Source organism: Theobroma umbraticum, unplaced genomic scaffold (genome assembly GCF_002168275.2).
Source record: "Theobroma umbraticum cultivar Fairchild unplaced genomic scaffold, ASM216827v3 scaffold_30.0, whole genome shotgun sequence".
Taxonomy (NCBI): Eukaryota; Viridiplantae; Streptophyta; class Magnoliopsida; order Malvales; family Malvaceae; genus Theobroma; species Theobroma umbraticum.
In genome coordinates, this window is record NW_018397254.1 from 9,837,320 (window position 1) to 9,858,056 (window position 20,737).

Genomic DNA, 20,737 nt, shown 5'->3' on the forward strand with positions numbered 1-20,737 from the left:
TTGTCAATGGAGGTGTACTTCTACACTTAAAGTAATTGTCTAACTCATTTTTTTTTATGCCTTATTATCCTGTATGTCAATAATCAAGTGTGAGATGATAGAAACAAAAAGGAAGCGAGGTTGATCTTTTTAAAAAATATAATATTTTTTAAATATTTAAAATTTAAAATAAATTTTATTTTTTTATTATATGTAATTAAATTTTTATATATTTATTTTTGATCAATTAAATTTTTATCATTAATGGTTGACTAATTATTAATTTTTAAAATATCAATTATTATTTTTATGCTCAAGCAACATTTACATGACATTGATACAAAGGGTGAAAAATATTATATAATCATATGATCATATCACATCAATATACCATATTATCATTCAATATGACATGTTAGTATATCACATCAATATCATATAATATAAAATGACAACTTACGTTTTATCTAACACAACTAGTTAAAACATTAATTACAAAAACCTATATAATTCAAAAATAAAAATATAAAAACTTATTGGATAAAATAAAAGAATAAGATCTTATTTAAATTTTTTAACATAGTTTATAAAATTTTTTAAAGTAAATTATATTTAGTCTCGTATCAATTTAATCTAATACGATAATAAAGTTATAATTATTTAACTTTTTTGTTATTATTAAAGAAGTGACCAAAAAGGAGCTTTTAGTTAATTTTGGATCCTTTATTCCTAACTAAAAAATTTACTATACTAAAAATTAGAAGTAAGAATATTCTTTGTAGATATTATATATATATATATATATATTTGGGAATTTTGTAGGTATATATTATATTATAATATATTGTGGTCGGCTTAGGATTAAACTTGCCTTAATTAATGTATATTTGAGAGAGTGGCTCCCCAGAATGCATAGAAGTTTCATGCCTTTCTTGTCAAAAAAGCATCCTTCTTATCTTTAGCTTTACCATTAATGAAATTGCTCTCCCTCTCTCTCTCTCTCTCTCTCTGCTTTCTACTTTTCTCCTAGTCCTAGAAAACTCAAGTCCCCTTGAATCCCATTCTATTCAAAGCTTGGTTTTCAGACATTCAAACCCATAGATTTTGAGGTAATGAATATAAAATAATTGTAGCAGTATAAAATAACACACAGTCTTTCAATAAAAAATTTCATGGATTGAGTTTTATATGATATATTTACATTGTCATTCGAGTGGGTTTTGCTCTCTCTCATTTTCCCTTGATTAGTTTTCTTATACCCATATCCTTTTCTTCCTTGCAAAGATCTGGATCTGGGTAGGAAGGCAACCTGAATGAATCTATTTTAAGCTTTTGAGGCAATTTATAACTCCTATTAGCTTCCAATAAGTTTGATCTTGGTAGAGTTTAATTTCATCGTTGTTAGTTTGATCACTTGGTTTTTGGTTGAATTCCTGCAGAAACCTAAAGCCTGGGTTAGCAGCTAGCACGAAGGAGGAGAACATTTAATCAGCGCTGTCAAAAGCAAACACTACTACTAGTACTACTACTACTACTACTACTACATATAGTTCCATACCAGTTAGTTAATTGTGAAGGAAATTATTTCACCTTACGATGGAAGAAAACCTAGCCTTCTACACGTCGGAAGAAATTGTAGCTGCGTAATTTGGAAACTTTTTCATTTTTTTGCTTACCTTTCCCTTTTTTCCACTTCTCTGTAACATTTTTTCTCTTTAATTCCCACTTTAATAAGAGATCAGATCGAAGTTAGATATTAGAGCTGGCAGGTGGATTTGGCTATGTCTGGCTTGGAATCAGGTTCAGGTTCTCGCTATGTCCATCAACTACTCGGACCAGAACTGCAGCTCCAAAGATCATCCCAACCCTATCTCAACGTATCTCAACTCACGGATTCCAAACTGTCACCAGAGAAAGAAGAAAGCACTGATGCTGATGCTGATGCTGCCACCACCAGCTCAGGCGCGGGAACCACTCCAGGGCGCAGGCCTCGAGGACGTCCAGCAGGCTCAAAGAACAGGCCCAAGCCACCAATAATCATTACTCGCGATAGTCCAAATGCGCTGAGATCCCATGTACTTGAAATTACTTCTGGTTCGGACATAGTTGATTCAGTATCAAACTATGCAAGGCGCCGTGGGCGGGGTGTTTGTGTACTCAGTGGGACTGGGGCCGTTACAAATGTGACATTGCGGCAACCAGCTGCTCCAGCCGGAAGCGTCGTAACACTACATGGGCGGTTTGAAATTCTATCTCTAACTGGGACTTCGCTTCCGCCACCAGCGCCTCCTGGAGCTGGGGGCTTGACTATTTATCTAGCCGGTGGTCAGGGTCAAGTAGTCGGAGGGAGCGTGGCGGGTCCATTGATAGCTTCAGGTCCAGTTGTACTAATGGCTGCATCCTTTGCTAATGCTGTCTATGATAGGTTACCTGTTGAGGAGGAAGAGCCACCAGTGCAGGTGCAACCAGCAGCTTCACAGTCGTCTGGAGTGACTGGGAGTGGTGGAGGGCAGTTGGGTGATGGAGGCAGTGGCGGAAACAATGGTGGCGCTGGAAGTGGCGCTAGTGGAACCGGTGGTGGAGGTGTTCCTTTCTATAATTTGGGAGCCAACATGGGAAGTTATCCTTTTCCAGGTGATGTATTCGGCTGGAGTGGTAGTGCAACAAGGCCTTCCTTCTAGTCAATCATTATGTAGTACATCTTATAATTTCTAGAATCAAGAATATTCTGCAATGTTTATAAGCTTTGGATTAGTTTTCCATCATTGGGTTATTGATGTGATGAAGACAAGTCATGCGGGGTATCTCAATTTTGGCCCTCTTTTCAAGTTGAGGAAGAAGAAGAAGAAGAAACTAAGCGTGGTATCCATGGTGTTGCTATTCAAGAATGACGTCTGTAATTAGTTTAATTATGAACGGGAATTGTATTCCATCAGGAAAGATCATCAAGAAGCGAAATCGATGGGAAAAATTGCTGCAAAACGATGAATCTCGCTTGAAGCTTGAAGAAGAATGATTAATCAGTAAGTCTAGATTCGTGTAAAAAACATTCTGACAGCATTTCCTTTTGTCTTTCTTTGCCCTTTTCCAACTTTGGTTTATATATGAACAGTAGAAATTTTATGAAAGAAATTAATGCTAATGGATATATATTTCTAGGGTTCTCTTCAAAATCCAAATTAATTCCATCCAATTGAAGCTACATGAACCGAAAGTAATGTTAAAACTGCCTAGAAATTGGGGAAGAAACTATTACTTCTGCATATCAGAATTTCCATTCATCATTCTTTGCGTGCATGTCTGCATTTTTGTGTTGAATATTTAAAAGAGATTCCTTTGCTAATTTTACACTCAAATATTTTAATATCTTTCTCTTTCTTGTGTTTTTTTTTTCTTTGGGATGATCCACCGCCTTCTAAAAAGCACAGGCAGTAGCTTCTGTCCTTACAATTGGTAAACATGCATAGCTCCCTTCACCCCTCCTTTCTGATTTTGCTTTAAGTATAGCTAGGAAGGTTCTTTTGTCTGTTACTACAAGTGTAGTCTCTTGAATGAGAAGGGAAAGGAAAAGGTATTCCATATCCTTCTCAAAAACAAACTTGAATTAACATGTCTTTCACCGTCGGTTACATATATACAAGTAGATAGATGTATATATATATAAAGCCCCAGCTATGGCATGTGGGCAGGAAAAAAGAAGAAAAACCCTAATTCCCAAAAGTGGGGAAAATGCGCATTTTTGCTACTGTTTTGGGACTTTACAACATTGAAAATGGAGAAGTAGAAATGGGTGCATGGTAGTGTTCTTTGGAACTTTAGCCCCTTTTGTTTTCTTTTGATATAATAATATCTATTGGTTTTATAGATTGGCTTCAGTTCATAATTCGTATACTGTTAGCAATATTTAGCTGGTTGATTTATTCATTTCTTTTAGAATAAAGTAATACTCCAATAATTGTTGAACAAACAGAAGTGGCAAGATTTAACAACTAAATCAACGTACAAGGTTGTCCATTTTCTTTTCTTTTACTCTTTGTGAACGTATACAAGGACCTTGTCAACTAGATTTTTGACTAGGTATTCTGTTTTTATTTAAATATATATTGGATAGAAACATTAATAATGTTTTTTTAGTATATTTAATCATCATCATATGCTATGATATGGCATTTATACTGCTCTCGTTGTTGATTAGCTGCTCAACTTTTGTTGAGATCCATGATGGGTTTCTTGAGTTCATGAAATTTATGTTTTAAATAAACGAGAAAGAGACACACAAGTAGGTAGAGCCATATAGAAAAATGGAATAACAAATTTAATTCATTGTTACATTAGTGACTCAGCTTCATTTGACTATAGATTAAACAATTAACCTACATAGAGAAACTTGTAATTAAATATAGAATGTGAAAAATAAAAATTGATTGAAAATTCCAGGCTGCAAACTTAATTACTTGTTCTACATGGTAAGATCCTGGAAATTTGCAAAATGGTTGTATTTTTTTTTCTTTCAAATCAACAAAAATTCTGGAAAATAACATAAAAAAAATAATTGGCATATTGATTCCTGTTTTTATTTGAAAAGAATAATAGAGTATATTTTACATCCAAATATTTTGAGCCAATGATTAATACATGTCTTTTTTTTATTCAAAGAGTTAAATTCAAATGTTTTCGTCTCTTGATCAAGTAAGGTAAAAGAAAGAATAATTAAATGCTTGCATAACTCTTTAGAGGAAGAGGAAAAAGCAAGAAAAGAAGAATAATTGAACCCTACCCCTAAGCAAAGGTGGACCCATGTTGATCCAATTGGCGTACATGGTATCACTGAAATGCCAAAAATCTTTATTAACTGTACTACTTATTTTAGAATTTATATAATTAATGATGTTAATCAATTTATTAATTTTTTTTATTATTATCATTATTTTAATTATAGTACCAAAAACATTTTTAAATCGATCCTTGCCTAAGGTCATAGTCAAATGAGGAAGGAAAAGGGAAAAAAGCAAGAGAGAAGTTGCATTGAACCCTAACTTTTTTCTCGAAGTTAATCTGGATTAGGGTAATCTAAGTTGGAGAAAATGTGACATGCCATGATCATGGTCCTGATATGAACGATTTATATAATAATATTTTAAAAGATATTTTTTAAAATCTTTTTATAATTAATATTCGAAATTAATAAATCACGTATTTTACTTCTTTAATTTGATTAGTCGAGGGATACTATATTGAGGATTTTACAAGTGAGGAATGCCCATAGCAAGCTCAATTGCTTTATTTTGATAAATAATCATTGAATGAATTCACGAAAATTTCTTATTAATTTGCAAATTTTTTTGTTTTTGGGCTAGAAACAGGACACAGCACCAGTTAGAACACAATTCTTTTAGAAAATTTTGGAGGCGTACAGACCACTTAATTATAGGAGTTAGAAAATATAGGAGGCTAGGAGCTAGTGTTTTCTAAATGCCCTGAATGTAGACTTGAGGAATCCAACTGACTTGATCCTAACTAATTAACCAAATTTGTAAGAGTCATGATGGGTAACTAAGAACCCAACACGAACATGGAACATGGAACAAAATCTTCACAACACAAGCGCTTCCCTCCACCAAAAAACTCTCCTCGAAACCCGTATAACGGACCATCAGGAACACCCCTCTTACCTTGGACTTGGTCTCCCACCATCAATCATCTTTCTTCCACATTTCATTTCTCACCTCTTTCTCTCAAACCAAACTCCAATGTGCTTCCAATTTGGTCCAAAATTAGTGGAAAAAATAGGAAGAAATTATCAAAGGACACAATTGCCTCATCCTCCCTCTATCTTTTCATGTTGAACCATTTTGGTATAGGCACATTTCGCCCTTATACCCTTACCTTTTCCTGACATCTTCGAACAGAAAATTTTTCAGGCACCCAATTGAACTTGCCTTACTTTCAAGGCTAGAACAAGTGAAGTGTTTCCACCATTCTGGAAATGCATAGGTGCAGAGATCAGTTTTAATGCAAATGTCATAAACTCCGCAATCAATTAGGCCAAGGCTTGAAGAATTGATAGGGAAAGGAATTTTTTATTTAAACAACAATGGCATCCCTATCTTCCCAACCATCTAAGAAAGGACAGCGGAGCCCTGGTGGTTCTGGCAACTCTCAGGCTGGCTCACGTAATTCCAATGGACAGACTGTAAAATTTGCAAGACGAACTTCAAGTGGCCGGTATGTTAGCCTATCAAGAGAAGACATTGACATGTCAGGAGAACTATCGGGAGATTACATGAACTACACTGTGCACATTCCTCCCACGCCAGACAATCAGCCGATGGATAATTCTGTAGCTGCAAAGGCTGAGGAGCAGTACGTTTCGAATTCTCTGTTCACTGGGGGTTTCAATAGTGTAACACGAGCCCATCTCATGGACAGGGTGATTGACTCGGAGGTCAGTCATCCTCAGATGGCTGGAGCTAAGGGGGCCTCATGCTCAATGCCTGCTTGTGATGGCAAGATCATGAAGGATGAGAGAGGAAATGATGTAACGCCTTGCGAATGCAGGTATGCTCTGCAACAAAGTCACTTTATTTTTATCTGTTATAGACCAAAACCAAATAACCTAAGCAGGTGGAATTGGCTCGAACTCCTGCATGCTTATTCAACCAACGCCAGTTTGTAGTGACAATATTCTATCCTCTATCCTTGGCGGAAGTATTAAAATGAAGAATGAAGAAGATGAGAGAGGCAGTTGCTTTTCACTAAATTTCTAATTCTCCATGCATATTTCAGTGTGTTTAAGGATAGAATGAAAACATGGAATATATATCATGTTGATCATATATGAATAACTCTACTGTACCTTCCAGGTTCAAAATCTGCAGGGATTGCTACATGGATGCTCAAAAAGAAACAGGCCTATGTCCAGGTTGCAAGGAACCATACAGAGTCGGAGACTATGACGATGACGGGCCAGAATATTCCAATGGAACATTAAAATTGCCTGCACCGGATGGTAAAAGGGATCCCAATAATATGTCTATGATGAAAAGGAATCAAGGAGGAGACTTCGATCACAACAGGTGGTTGTTTGAGACAAGTGGTACTTATGGCTATGGTAATGCTTTCCGGCCTCAAGATGACATGTATGGAGATGATGAAGATGAGAGGCTTCATGGGGAGTTGATGGAGAACAATGATAAGCCTTGGAAACCCTTAAGTCGGAGGATTCCAATCCCTGCAGCCATCCTTAGCCCTTACAGGTACACTGTAAATTCAGTTTATATTCTCAGTTTTCTGGACGTGTTCTCCCTGGTCTGTCCTTGTTCAAGTTTATTTTCCATGGCGTTACGGCAATGCCTGGGTATCATGTCTGTCTTAGTTTCTTCTGGGCTGCTCTTTTGCTTGTTATTTGGCTGTGGTTGGGGAATCTAGGTGAGTTTCTTAAGGTTGATGCTTGGTGTGGGTTGGTTCTTATCATGTATATCCTGATCTTTTAACTTTTTGGTGGCTTATTGTACTTGTTTTCAAAAAGAAACTTATTAGAGAAGAAGAAATAAGAAAGCAACTCATCAGTAAGAAATAAATAAATAAATAAAAGAAAAATGTATTCAGAAAAGTCGTGGCATTTAAAAAGGAAATTGAGAAGGAGCAAAAAGGAGAGGGAAAGATTGTTAGATTAGTATATTAAAGATGAAATCAACACCGGCTAGTGTTGGTGTGGGCTGGTAGCGGTAGAATTAATCTCAATAGAGAACGAAAATGAATTCACGGAAATACAATTTGAGGTGGTATTAACCGCTTATTGATCATTTTTACATAGGTTGTTGATTGCAACTCGATTGGTGGTGCTGTGCTTCTTCTTACACTGGAGACTGGTGCATCCAAATGACGATGCAATATGGTTGTGGCTCATGTCAATTGTGTGTGAATTATGGTTTGCTTTCTCCTGGATCCTTGATCAGATTCCTAAACTCTGTCCAATCAACCGTTCCACGGATCTTGAGGTCCTCCGCGAAAAGTTTGACATGCCATCACCATCCAATCCGACAGGCCGCTCCGACCTCCCTGGAGTGGACCTGTTTGTATCCACTGCTGATCCGGAGAAGGAGCCACCGCTCGTCACTGCAAATACAATCCTTTCTATATTAGCAGCTGATTATCCTGTAGAAAAGGTTTCTTGTTACATCTCTGATGATGGAGGCGCCCTCCTCACCTTTGAGGCAATGGCAGAGGCTGCGAGTTTTGCTGATTTATGGGTTCCATTTTGTCGAAAACATGATATCGAGCCTAGGAATCCTGAAACCTACTTCAGCTTAAAAGTTGACCCAACTAAGAACAAGAGCAGGTCTGATTTTGTGAAGGATAGGAGAAGGATGAAGAGGGAGTATGATGAGTTCAAGGTGAGGATCAACGGGCTTCCTGACTCAATCAGAAGGAGATCGGAGGCATTCAATGCGAGGGAGGAAATGAAGATGCTGAAACACCTTAGGGAGACCGGGGCTGACCCTTTGGAGAAACCAAAGGTCCTAAAGGCCACATGGATGGCTGATGGCACCCACTGGCCTGGAACTTGGTCTGTTCCTTCCAGTGAACATTCCAAGGGGGACCATGCTGGAATTCTCCAGGTACGCATCTGCGCTATGCCAAAACATTTATATAAATACAAAATGCTTTTATTTCAGTCCTTCGTTTCAGTTTCCTGCCTAATTACTAATTAGATGAAGCATGAACGCTTACTGGCGATGGCCAAAATGAATAGGTGATGTTGAAGCCGCCTAGTCATGATCCACTTATGGGAAATAGTGAAGATAAACTCTTAGACTTCACTGATATAGACATACGGCTCCCAATGTTTGTTTATGTATCACGGGAGAAGCGTCCAGGCTATGATCATAACAAGAAAGCGGGTGCAATGAATGCTTTGGTGCGAGCATCTGCCATACTGTCCAACGGCCCATTCATTCTTAACCTTGATTGCGATCACTATATATACAACTGCAAAGCTATTCGCGAAGGAATGTGCTTTATGATGGATCGAGGTGGCGAAGACATCTGCTACATTCAGTTCCCTCAGAGATTTGAAGGCATTGATCCTTCTGATCGTTATGCTAATCACAACACCGTGTTTTTTGATGGTAACATGCGTGCCCTTGATGGTGTGCAGGTATTCTTCTCTTTCATTCAGGATAAACTATAAGCACTATTTCAAGGAATCTTAAACTGGGAAATTGCCTAAGAATGAAACATGACCTCTGCAGGGCCCTGTTTATGTGGGAACTGGCTGCATGTTCAGGCGGTTTGCATTATATGGGTTCGATCCTCCAAATCCTGAGAGAATGACTCAGGTGAAAGAGAGCGAAACACAACCATTAACGACCAGTGACTTTGATCCTGATCTTGATGTGAATCTATTGCCCAAGCGATTTGGAAATTCTACGTTACTGGCGGAGTCTATACCAATCGCTGAGTTCCAGGGCCGCCCGATTGCAGATCATCCTGCCATCAAATTTGGACGGCCTCCCGGTGCTCTCAGAATCCCACGAGAACCACTTGATGCCGCTACTGTTGCTGAAGCTGTCTCCGCCATTTCTTGCTGGTATGTTTTTCTTTTAAACAACACTGACTATCCTCACAAAATGTATTAACATTGCACCATAAAACCTTAAAAAGAAAAGAAAAAAAAAACATTTGACAAACAGAGACCTACTAACATGAGAAAACAAGTATCCCCACACGTGAAATGATGAATCCATATTTTCCCAACAGGTACGAGGACAAGACTGAATGGGGTGACCGCGTAGGTTGGATTTACGGTTCAGTCACGGAAGATGTCGTGACAGGCTACCGCATGCACAATCGTGGCTGGCGCTCTATCTATTGTATCACCAAGCGCGACGCCTTTCGAGGGTCAGCTCCTATTAACCTCACTGATCGACTTCACCAGGTGCTGCGGTGGGCCACGGGATCAGTTGAAATTTTCTTCTCGAGAAACAACGCGTTCCTTGCTTCTAGGCGTCTCAAGATACTTCAGCGCCTGGCTTATCTTAATGTCGGCATCTATCCCTTTACGTCCATTTTCCTCATTGTCTATTGCTTCCTCCCTGCACTTTCACTTATATCCGGACAGTTCATTGTGAAAACACTAAACGTTACGTTTTTGGTCTACCTATTAATCATAACCATTTGCCTCATCATGCTAGCAATCCTAGAGGTGAAATGGTCCGGCATTGGATTGGAAGAGTGGTGGAGGAATGAACAGTTTTGGCTCATTTCTGGTACCAGTTCTCACTTAGCTGCATGCATACAAGGTCTTCTTAAAGTGATGGCAGGCATTGAGATCTCTTTCACGTTGACATCAAAGTCAGCAGGAGAAGACAATGACGACATCTATGCCGACTTGTACCTCGTGAAGTGGACTTCATTGATGATCCCACCGATTGTAATCGCCATGATAAACATCATCGCCCTTGCGATTGCATTCTCAAGAACGGTTTACAGTTCGGTACCACAATGGAGTAAGTTCATGGGAGGAGCTTTCTTTAGCTTCTGGGTGTTGGCGCATTTGTATCCTTTTGCCAAGGGTTTGATGGGCAGGAGAAGGAAGACACCCACAATTGTCTTCGTTTGGTCCGGGCTCATTGCAATCACACTTTCCTTGCTCTGGATTGCCATCAACCCGCCAACAGGCGCAGCCCAAGCTGACGGTCTGGGAGGCAGTACTTTCGAATTCCCTTGAGCAGAAAGGGCTAGTTTTGGTGATTTTTGCTTCTTGAATCAAAGACTATATCATATGGGAACTAACAATCTCTACTGATGCTAGTAAAATACTTGAGAAACTCAGCCAGATGATGAAGATTTCACTGCTAGGATTCCATAAATTTCGAATGATGTACATTAGAAAGGTAAAACAAACAAGGTTTTCTTTTCTTTTTGACAAAAACTACAGATGATGAAGCTAGAATAGAATTTCTGCTGGATGATTTGAGGAATAACCAGCCGATTTCCCAGCAAAGGGAAATGTTCATAGAACTGTTAAATTGTAATTATTATATTCTTTTAAACAGAAATAGTGAACATTTTCTTTAATAGAATATGCTGGGCTCGTAAGTTTAAGGAATCAAGGAAAGTCTTGTCTGAATACATAAATATCCGATGTCAAATGTTCAATGTTAAATCAAATGAACCTGTACAGAACATTTTAAAGATCATGAATGACGGCATTTCCCTTGCCATTGTTACTGTCCATATGGTCATGCAACAAACACAATCCAATCTCCAGTCATTTATACATAATTCAATACTTCACTTTCTTTTCCAGATTAAGTCAGCCAATTGAAGGTCATTAAGTTCTCAAACCCGATAAATCATCCTCTTCCTGCCCCTAAACAATGCAAAATACTGGAGATTGGCTTGTGCATTAGCTGTGAGCATAAACTAATCAAGAACTATGTGCATTGCAGAATTATGTCAGATTGATTTCTTTTTTTTTTCATGTTCTTGAAACAAACTAGAGAAATCTCTATCTATGAAAAGGTAAAAATTACAACCTATACATCAGGCAGCTCAAATGGGACACGCACAAACAACTGACCATGCAGGGTAACCACAGCAGAAGTCTGATGCGGATCAATTCTAGAAGGCAGGCTGACAACCTGGAGACAAGCACATATCAATAATGCATGCATTAAAAACTATTACAGAACTACGAATATGATTCCAGTGAGACATTTTAGTTGATTGTTGTGTACATCCTCAATAAAGCTGCAACTATTTCAATACTATGGGAAAAAGTACATAAATGAGAGGTATACCAGTACGAATTTCATTTTTATTTGACACTGTTTCATATTACCATTAGCACGAATTTCTGTGGCATTTCAAGGCATGAGTGACTTCCAGAGTCACCTAATCATGCTGCAATAACGTAACAGATCATGCATCCTACTGTACAATGAAATTTCATCAACTCAGACAAACCTTTTTAAATGGTGTGACACCCCAAGGATTATCCAGTTGCTTTGGTTGACCAGATATAACCAACCGTCCAGCTGGATCAGACTGAACATGCACCTGATTCATTTAAAACATAAGGCAATTCATCAACCATAATCAAATACAATATAAAGGCAGAAGTTTAAGGAAGAAAATGGATTCTGCAATTGATGCAAATCTTAGTAGGCTGCTCTTCTGGACTAAATTAAAAACTTTACCCAAAAAATAGATGTCAAGATTAATCTACTTAGCTAGTTGCAATCAATCTCACTAGGAAATTCACCAAAAAGATCCCCTAGCATTTATAATGGCTAGAGTAAGCAAAGTTAGCACATAAGAACACTATAAACATCCTAGATGGTAGCACGTAAAATGATATATTGGTCAGGCTACTGATCAAATTCAGTCTAACCCAAGCTTAAAATGAGTCCCTACAGATTCCCAACAAAGACCTAGATATATGTATTCTTCCATTGTTGGCTTACCTTGACTTACTTCCTGGTCATGGACCTAAGGAAGTAAGTCAATTGAGCACCCAAACAAATTTCCTAATGAAGTGTAGAAAAATAACTATTCCATCCGTAACACTTATCCATTCTGCTAGACTGAAGTCTCTCTTCTATGTAAGCTTTACCTCTCAAAAATCATGCAATTTTCAAAAGCAAAAATACAACTAGTAAAAATAAAATCAGAAAAGGAGAATCATCCAGAGACACTAACCTCCTCACGTAGAAGCCCAGGAACCAAAGCATATACCTCATAGCAATCAATCTGTGAGAGAAAGAGAAAGAGAGATTCATTGATAATAGCGATACAGCGCACTGTCATAAAGATAACATGAGAAAGACTTACAGTTTTATGCACATTAATCTTCACCCAATCAGCTGGGGGTCCAATATCGATAACCATTGAATCCAACCTGCCAAAAAAATGCCGAGTTATGGCACCTCCAGAAGTCAAGATACTGTTTCATATATCATACAAAATGGAAAAAGTTTAGGAATAAAAAACCAGCAATCGTAACTGTGGTTTCGTTCCCTTAAGTGGAGCAACTCGGACACTGTGCTCTAGACTGGATGGCTTTTTACGCTTTAATAAACCTGAGGCAATGAGCCAAGTCTCAGAATGACAATGATTTTGGAAATTGTAGTAGCTGAATATGCTAGGCCAGTGTATTAGTCATACCAAAATTTTTAAGTTGTCTGTCACTTTTGGCTGCAGGACTAGAGCTCTTGTCCTAGAAAATTTAAAAACATTGCAGAAAGACAGTGAGATCAGGGAAAATGTAAGGGGATAAGAGAAAAGACTAAACAAAATATTAAATGCATAACGCCTCGAAGTTCTCCACAAACCTTGATTATTGGATGACAGACCTCACCGTTATCAAGAACACGCTGAGAATGCCAGCTCCGCATGGCACGAGCAGCAGCATCCCTTTTTGCCCTGCCTGACCCAGGAGCTTGATTACTACCAGCCTACACATAAAATTCACAGAAATCATTCGATAATATATATGAGATCCTGATAAAGATTTATTGTAAGAAATTCATATATCAGTCAACCAATAACTTGACAAGAAGAGAGTTACCATGTTTATGCTTTGCGTGCAGATGATTTGATAAGTTCGTAAATGTCGTCAATGTGTTAAATACAATTTCAAACATATCACAATGAATATGATCACGGCTAAGGACACAGCATGTAACTCAACATTATCACAATATTGACTGCTACAAACATCGATTTTGTCATTTTGTGCGAAGCTGGACTTATCTATCATATCATTATTGGATGAGGCAGTCTAGCTGTCAAAACAACTAATATGCCAGTATAATTACATATTGTAATACCCTCTCTGAACAATATCTATGGAATTTTTCCAGGAATTGTGAACGCTCCTCCATCTTCCATTCACTTTTCCTTAAAAACCTCAATTCCCAATAAATAGCATATGTGTCACAGAGAAAATGATTAACTTTTTGTTTTAAAGCAGTGGGAGAGGATGAACAACTTTCCAGACCCAACTTTAAAGCATGCCTTTTAGGGAGGATATACCTCCATAATTGCCACTCTGATCTTTCTTACCAACTTAGGCACCAACAGTCACTTTCAATACAGCATTTTGATTACCAGATGCACATTCTCTTAATACAAAACGACTTTTGGATATGCAACAGTATAAATCTCGCTTGTTCATCCCAAAAAAGAGGTATTACATGAAAGAAAATGCGATAAACATAACTTATTTTGAAGCAAAATATGGCTACAACAAAAGCATTCATGTCGACAATGAAACAGAAATGCCATGCCAAGGTGATAAGCAAGCGTTAAAATTAATTAGAGTTTACCTGACTTTCAACCCCATTAGCCTCTATAAAGGAAGCATCAGGATGAGTGAGCTCGCCACCATGTATCTTATGCTTTTCATACTCAAGTAGTGCCTGAGTAAATTGATGGAACCACATGTCAAAATAACAAATAACGAAAATAAAAGTTAAAGGTGACATAGGAAGGACGGGGTTTGGGGCCTTAATTCACATCTTATGTTTGTGTTCTTTTAATCAACAGATATTAGCAATTAGAGCAAAACCTTCTCATAAAAGATACGGAAAGTCCACGATACAGTAGTGCAGGTCCTACACCAAATAAATAAATCAATAAATAAACTATATAATATGATTAATGCAAGAAAATTTGCTATCATTGTGGGAAAAGGACAAGAGGATGCCTCGTTAACAAATTTATCCATAACAACAAAAACACGAGCTAACAGATAAAAAAATTTTTAACACAAAAGATTTTCCCTTACATAAGAAAAAGTCCAAAAATCACCCACAATTGAACAAGCTTCTTTTTTTTTTTTGAAAGGTATTTTCATTAATCACCTCACCACATTGCCATTTTAAGTCTTAAGCTTGGATTGCCAAAGACTCTCATGGCATAGATGGTAAATGAGGAAACAGAGAACCTTAAAAATTGTCCAAAGAATCCGTCAACCATAACTATATTGAAGGCTTCACTAAAAAAGAACAAAACCTAGGAAACTCACAAATGCTGGGAAAACATGATGCTAGAGAACAAGTTAATTTTAGTAGAAGGAATATGTAGGCTTTCTGCACTTAATCTATGGAAATTGCTCACTAAGCTAGAAGATGGATATCAACAAGGAAGTAGAGGTTATCCTTACTTTGGAGGATTAAATGATTCACCCACTTGCCTCCACAATTTGCATGAGGTCACCTACAAAGTCCACAACATGGTAAAAAAGCAAGTGTACAACTCTGTCTTATTCTTAACCATAAGAACCAAACAAATGGTTTTCTAGAATACTAAAAATAAACACAAAAACTAAATTAACCGTATTTTTCCAGTTCAGTCATACCAATTGATATAACAATTTAATGTCAAGGACAACAATCAGTTTGTACATGCAGATATTGCATATACAGCCATCTCCTTGGCATTCAGAAAACCATATATTACCAAAAATATTAAAAGATAGATATGCTATGCAATTTTAGTTTTATACTTTCAATTAAATTAGTCATCTTTTGATGTAATGTACAAGCATGTTATGGAATTGGAGAAAATATTAGACAGAGACAGAGACTTTAGGTGGGATATAGAGGAATCCTAGAAGGAAATGAAAATTCAAGAATTCAAGACAAACCTGTTCATAGCCCCCCAATTTGACTACAGCTCTCCATAACCTTTAATAAGATGAAAAAGGGCAGAATAATTACCGTGAAGGTTTTTCTTTTCAAGAAGAAAACTGTTTCCACAAACATGAGAACTTAAAAAGGCTTACTTGAGCAAATTTAAATCCTCTTTGTAAAACTTAGGGTGCTTGAATTCAAGGTTCTTCTCCTTGTAAAAAGCTTCAACCTCCTTCACAAAAGCTGCTTGCTCCTCTTCCGTGTCTGACCCTGAGTTGTCAAAGCATAGGTTAGGGTTTTTTTCACCAAGCTCTGGTATTGCCACTTGCTTCTTAATCTCCCTTTCTGCAGTCAAATCCTTCACTTGCTCCCCATTGTCAACGCCATTGTCATCATCTTGGGTTTTTATGTCAGAGTTGGGGCTTCCGCAAAGTCCATTGTCATGTGAATGAATGGCAGCATCATCATCTTCAACAACCTCCATTTTGGTAACAGCTTCAGCCAAAGCTTTGTCCTCAACATCCTTAAATTCAGCATCATCATTCTCTTCAGATTTCAAATTTTCCTCATTTTGACCATCAGCATCAACAACATTGGGAGTTTTGCTAGTGTCTTCATGGGTTTGCTTGGCAATGGATTGTTCTTCCACTGAATCTGGGTTGTCACCGACCGGCTGAGCCTGCAATTTCCCATCCTCTTCAAGTTTGGCAGGTTCTTCAACTTGAACTTGGTCTTTCACTTCAGCAGCTTCTGTTTCTGTGTCCACTGGGGCTTGAGCTTCAGCTTCAGTTACAGCTACAGCTTCGGTTGCTTCCATAACTGGTTTGGAATCATCCATCTGAGCCTCACTACCACTAACAGTCATCTTCTCTGGTTCCTAAAATCCAAAAATGAGAAAACAGGGGAAAAAAAACAATAACCTTAAAGCCAAGCTCATTTGTTAAAAGACTAAACAATGAAAATGCACAACAATAATAATAAAATAGAAAATCAAAAGCTAAGTATTACAACAAAATGACTCCCTTTTTGCCATTTATATTGCAACCTAAGAGAAAAAAGTTTGCCCATACTCACATCCATCCCCTGCTTTCCGGGTTAGCCACAAAATTAAGAAAAAAAAGGTGTTTCTTTTGAGCCCCTGCAGGAAAAAACATGAAACTTCTAAGACATAGCCCTGGTGGGCTACGGCATTAATGAACCCTAAACGAACAAAAAGAACTTACTTTACTGTCTGTTTTTGTTGAGGGAATAACTTAAGACCCAGTTACAAGTGAACCCTCCGGTAGGTGCTTGGCCTGGTCTGGCCCTGGGTTTTGAATTTGAAAACAAAAAACCAAACAGGACAGGAGCGGATAGTTGGAGTAGGAACAAGTGTTGAGGTGATATGGCAGTCTGTTTTTTTGAGAGTCAGAGCCTAACTCACTCACGCGTGTAAAAGTTTATCAAAAAACCCTTTTTTACAGCACCATCCAATGACCTTTTCAAGGGCCAAGGCGTTGCTGATTTCTTCTCTCCGCATGAGTTCACTTCCCCGTGAAACTCTTAATGGGTTTGAGCCCGATCCCTCTCATCTTTGCTTGGTAAGGTTCTTTGAAGGATTAGACTACAATTGGGCCCGAGAGTGAACTCAAATCAGGCTGAATTTGCAAGAAACAGTGGCATCCAACACCAAGGTTTTTTTGTGGTTCTTTCCCTACACAGGTTAGTCTGATATCCAAGTAAGAGAAGAGAGAGAAGGTAAAGGAGAGATGAGATCACTCACCTTAAATTGGTGGTGTCTATTTCCGTGGCCATTGGACTCCTGCCAAGTTATCTAGATTTTGTCCCATTGGGGCAAATGGCCCCTGGTGGAGATGCCACGTTGGCGTAATCCTTTTTGGTCTTGTTTGGCCCATCTAGGCACCTGCCCTAGTCATAACATGCAGGATTTTATTTGCTGTGGCGTTGCATAGATTCCATGTGATCAATACTTTTGAGGTTAAATGCTTGCGTTAGGAGTAAACGTTTGAGTATTTTTTTAATTAAATATTAAATTTTTCAATCATATTAGTTAATAATTAAACATTTTCGATTTTTTACAATTAAAAGATAAGCTGACAGATAGATAAAACTTGTATTATAAAAAATTACATTAAAAATATAATTATTATATATCATGTTAAAAATTTAATTATTATATATCATGTTGAAAAATATATTTGTACATATTATGTTAAAAATTTAATTATTACATATTATATTAAAAAATATAATTGTTATACATCATGTTAAAGATTTAGTTATTATATATTATTTTAAAAAATATAGATATAATTATCACACAACATATTAAAATTTTAATTATTACACGTTATATTAAATTGAATCCAATGAAGAGATCATGATCCAAAATTTCTAGAGATGTTTGATGAACATAATAATATTAAAATGAAGCAAAGGATTATACAACAAAACCCAAAAACAGTTGGGTTTCAAATAGCAGAAAGAGAGGCAGTATCACACCAAAGGAGAAGAGAAGACAAAACTCATCTATACCAAGTCCGTAGCCCTTTGCCTTCTTCCCCCTCGGTAAGTGCCCAATTCGAAAATTAACATCATATATCTTCATCAGCAACATGAGTCCTTGTTATGATCTTATTGCCAGCTTGATCTAGAAAATGGTGGTACAACACTTATAGCAGATTGGATCGGAAATAAGGTAAATATTCATCCCACCAAGACACTTGTTCTACTTGCCCTTCTCCGATCAAGGCAATCTTTAGAAGGTATACATTGAAAGGAATTATTTATTTGTCCTACACATTTGTCCTATACATTGAATTGCAGATATGTTTATAGGACAAATTTTGTGTGAAGATTATGATAAGTTTACAGCTTTATGAGTACAAAGGAGGACCAAACAACTTTTCAATCTGATCTTGAATCAGTGGATAAGATTGCTTAATCTTCTCAAGTTCTGAATATTTGATTTTGTCAAGTGGTTTCGTTCTCGGCTTGATTGGGGATTGGTACCAAGTTGATAAATTATTAGCAGTGGTAGAGGAAATGGCAGCTCGTGATCTTCCTGACTGAATCGCATGACTGATGTCTAAATGTGATTCATCAGAATTGACGCTGCCAGCAGCTGTTTGAGGTTGAGATGGTGACTGCTTGACATTGTTGGCTTGTGGACTTGTGTTATGCTAAGAGATGGACTGCATGCTGGATGAGACAGAGGTAGAGACTGGATTGACAGCAAGTAAGGTAGCAGTAGAATGCTGAGCTGAGGTACTGGCAGAAGTTGAGGGAACGACAGCCTGTGTGAGTCCTCTAATACGATGTACCAAGAACCTGAAATGTCTATCTACTACGCTAACCTTGATTGTGGCGATTCCCTCCAAAAGCAAATGCTTTCGTACCTCTTGTCATGTAGGTCAAAGGATCACCTACATCACTGTGTATCAACTCTAAAATCTCAGTGACTCTTGTTCTTTTTTCACTAGAAGGAAGCTTAGTCATTTTATCTTCTAGGCACGATTCATAAATTGGATAAAATTTATAAGGATCCATTCTGAACTAATTTGTTTATGGATCAATATTAATATGACCAAGTCTTAAATGTCGCATATAAGATGGATTCACATCCCTTTTCCTCTTTTTTAAGGACAACACAACGAAATTAATATCATTCTGGATATTGTTTATGAAATTATAATAAGACTAATGAACTAAAGACTATTCATTAAAAAATTAAAAATCACAAATTTATCATTAAATTTAACCACAGGTTTACCAATAAAATTTAAAAAATAACTAGCAAGTCCAAGTTTCGAAATTGAAATAAAGTTTCGATAAATATCTGGGACATAAAAACATTTTTCTAAAACAATAGTCTTAGATAATTTCAAAACATAAGTTCCAATAGAAACTGCTGCAATTGTTTCCCAACTTCAACATCACCTCTCCTTCATTTAACCTCTAGGTTTCCTTGAACCCCTGTAACGTATTGCAAATGTGTGAGGTTGTGCCAGAATCCACACATCAAGCATTAAAAGAATCAATAGCAAGATTAGTTTGAATAATACGCATAATTGGCATACCTTATGATAAGTTTGTCTTTTTTCAAAGTTGCCAAATAATGATGACAATTCCTCTTCCAATGACCAAGCTTGCCACAATGGAAACAATTTCCTTTACTTTTCTTTTTCTCAATGGCCTTGTTCAAGTTTCCACCCTTATTCTTCTTAGAGAACTTAGAGCCATTAAACTTGTTATTCTTTTTTCTTGCTTTTGGCCTTGAACTTAGAGCCAAATATTGGTCATTGAAGCCAATATGTAGCATTTAGCTAACTCATCTGCATCATGCCACTGGCATTAGATTTAGGAAGTTCAGGTGGATCTGTGGTTAACACATGGGCTATCTTTTTAATAGTAAGAACAATGGTCAAATTTCTTTTCCAGTCCATATAATTTGGACCTGACAATCGATTGTCATCCAAATTTTAGACAAAGGATTAAAGTTGGCCATTTTAGATCTACAAAATAATGCAAAAAAAAATAATTCACATCAACTTAATTTATAGTTTAACCCAACTCATGTATAAAACTTAAAAGAAGAATATGTGTGGGATTTTGCCTCTTTGTAGCTATGGGCTCAAGTTCATGTCATCTCATTATTAATATTTTATTTAATTCAATATTTTTATTTAATTTTTTGAATTAATTAAATAACTTTATTTATCTATTAATTGCAATAATGTCCATCAAAACATTGCAACTAATTCCTGCAAAGAAAAGAATTATCAATAATTTTTACTAAATAATCATTTCACCATACCATACTCCCCATGAGCTTTATAGATGAATAATTTCTATTGTCACATCTAATCCATATAATACCAATTCATAATTTTAATTCTTGTTGGATTTTGAAAAAATATTTTTCTATAAAAACACTTATGTTTAATATAAATATAAATAATATAATTCTAATATCTCTTTTAAAATATTCTAGGATAGTAATTTGAGTTCATGAGTGTATGAATTATTCTGGGATGCTTGGTTTATGATTTTCTTAGTGGAATTGTGTCACATTTCGTCTATGAAGAACTAAGTATTATCTCTTCTAGTATGGT

General features: G+C 36.8%; 3 protein-coding genes across 9 annotated transcripts; 2 read left to right on the forward strand and 1 right to left on the reverse strand.

Moving 5' to 3' along the window:
* The first annotated feature begins 1,760 nt into the window (after positions 1-1,760).
* Positions 1,761-3,057, forward strand: LOC110417086 (AT-hook motif nuclear-localized protein 25-like). 2 transcript variants are annotated; one of them, XM_089782387.1, is made up of 2 exons: positions 1,761-1,856; positions 1,893-3,057. In XM_089782387.1, the coding sequence occupies exons 1-2, from the start codon at positions 1,761-1,763 to the stop codon at positions 2,658-2,660; spliced, it is 864 nt and encodes a 287-aa protein (XP_089638513.1). In that variant the 3' UTR covers positions 2,661-3,057. The 2 variants fall into 2 exon arrangements, with proteins under 2 accessions (XP_089638513.1, XP_021284961.1); XM_021429286.1 differs by having other exon boundaries at positions 1,761-3,057.
* Positions 3,058-5,754: 2,697 nt separating this feature from the next.
* Positions 5,755-11,036, forward strand: CSLD4 (cellulose synthase like D4). 2 transcript variants are annotated; one of them, XM_021433153.1, is made up of 6 exons: positions 5,755-6,537; positions 6,843-7,235; positions 7,796-8,600; positions 8,735-9,139; positions 9,234-9,571; positions 9,742-11,036. In XM_021433153.1, exons 1-6 carry the CDS (start codon positions 6,074-6,076, stop codon positions 10,709-10,711), a joined length of 3,375 nt encoding a protein of 1,124 aa, XP_021288828.1. In that variant the 5' UTR covers positions 5,755-6,073; the 3' UTR covers positions 10,712-11,036. The 2 variants fall into 2 exon arrangements, with proteins under 2 accessions (XP_021288828.1, XP_021296360.1); XM_021440685.1 differs by lacking the exon at positions 6,843-7,235.
* Positions 11,037-11,083: 47 nt separating this feature from the next.
* Positions 11,084-17,330, reverse strand: LOC110429246 (AT-rich interactive domain-containing protein 6-like). 5 transcript variants are annotated; one of them, XM_089782714.1, is made up of 14 exons: positions 16,847-17,330; positions 16,698-16,761; positions 15,776-16,500; positions 15,638-15,677; positions 15,155-15,207; positions 14,558-14,603; positions 14,316-14,408; positions 13,320-13,442; positions 13,153-13,204; positions 12,992-13,067; positions 12,688-12,886; positions 11,953-12,045; positions 11,523-11,627; positions 11,084-11,356 (listed from the first exon to the last, which is right to left on the reverse strand). In XM_089782714.1, the coding sequence occupies exons 2-13, from the start codon at positions 16,701-16,703 to the stop codon at positions 11,523-11,525; spliced, it is 1,611 nt and encodes a 536-aa protein (XP_089638840.1). In that variant the 5' UTR covers positions 16,704-16,761; positions 16,847-17,330; the 3' UTR covers positions 11,084-11,356. The 5 variants fall into 5 exon arrangements, with proteins under 5 accessions (XP_089638840.1, XP_021275803.1, XP_089638842.1 ...); XM_021420128.2 differs by having other exon boundaries at positions 11,084-11,627; positions 12,688-12,738; positions 12,820-12,886; positions 13,341-13,442; positions 16,847-17,328; XM_089782716.1 differs by having other exon boundaries at positions 11,084-11,627; positions 12,688-12,738; positions 12,820-12,886; positions 16,847-17,325.
* Between the last annotated feature and the right edge of the window lie 3,407 nt (positions 17,331-20,737).

Bases quoted from the DNA above. Each gene is read 5' to 3' on its own strand.
- LOC110417086 (XM_021429286.1), top strand. From the start codon at position 1,761: ATGTCTGGCTTGGAATCAGGTTCAGGTTCTCGCTATGTCCATCAACTA.
- CSLD4 (XM_021433153.1), top strand. From the start codon at position 6,074: ATGGCATCCCTATCTTCCCAACCATCTAAGAAAGGACAGCGGAGCCCT. The intron at 6,538-6,842 runs GTATGCTCTGCA...TGTACCTTCCAG, and splicing joins GTAACGCCTTGCGAATGCAG to GTTCAAAATCTGCAGGGATT. The intron at 9,140-9,233 runs GTATTCTTCTCT...TGACCTCTGCAG, and splicing joins GTGCCCTTGATGGTGTGCAG to GGCCCTGTTTATGTGGGAAC.
- LOC110429246 (XM_089782714.1), bottom strand. The intron at 15,208-15,637 runs GTTTGTCTTGAA...TGGACTTTGTAG, and splicing joins AATTGGGGGGCTATGAACAG to GTGACCTCATGCAAATTGTG. The intron at 12,887-12,991 runs GTTACGATTGCT...TTTTTTTGGCAG, and splicing joins CTTAAGGGAACGAAACCACA to GTTGGATTCAATGGTTATCG.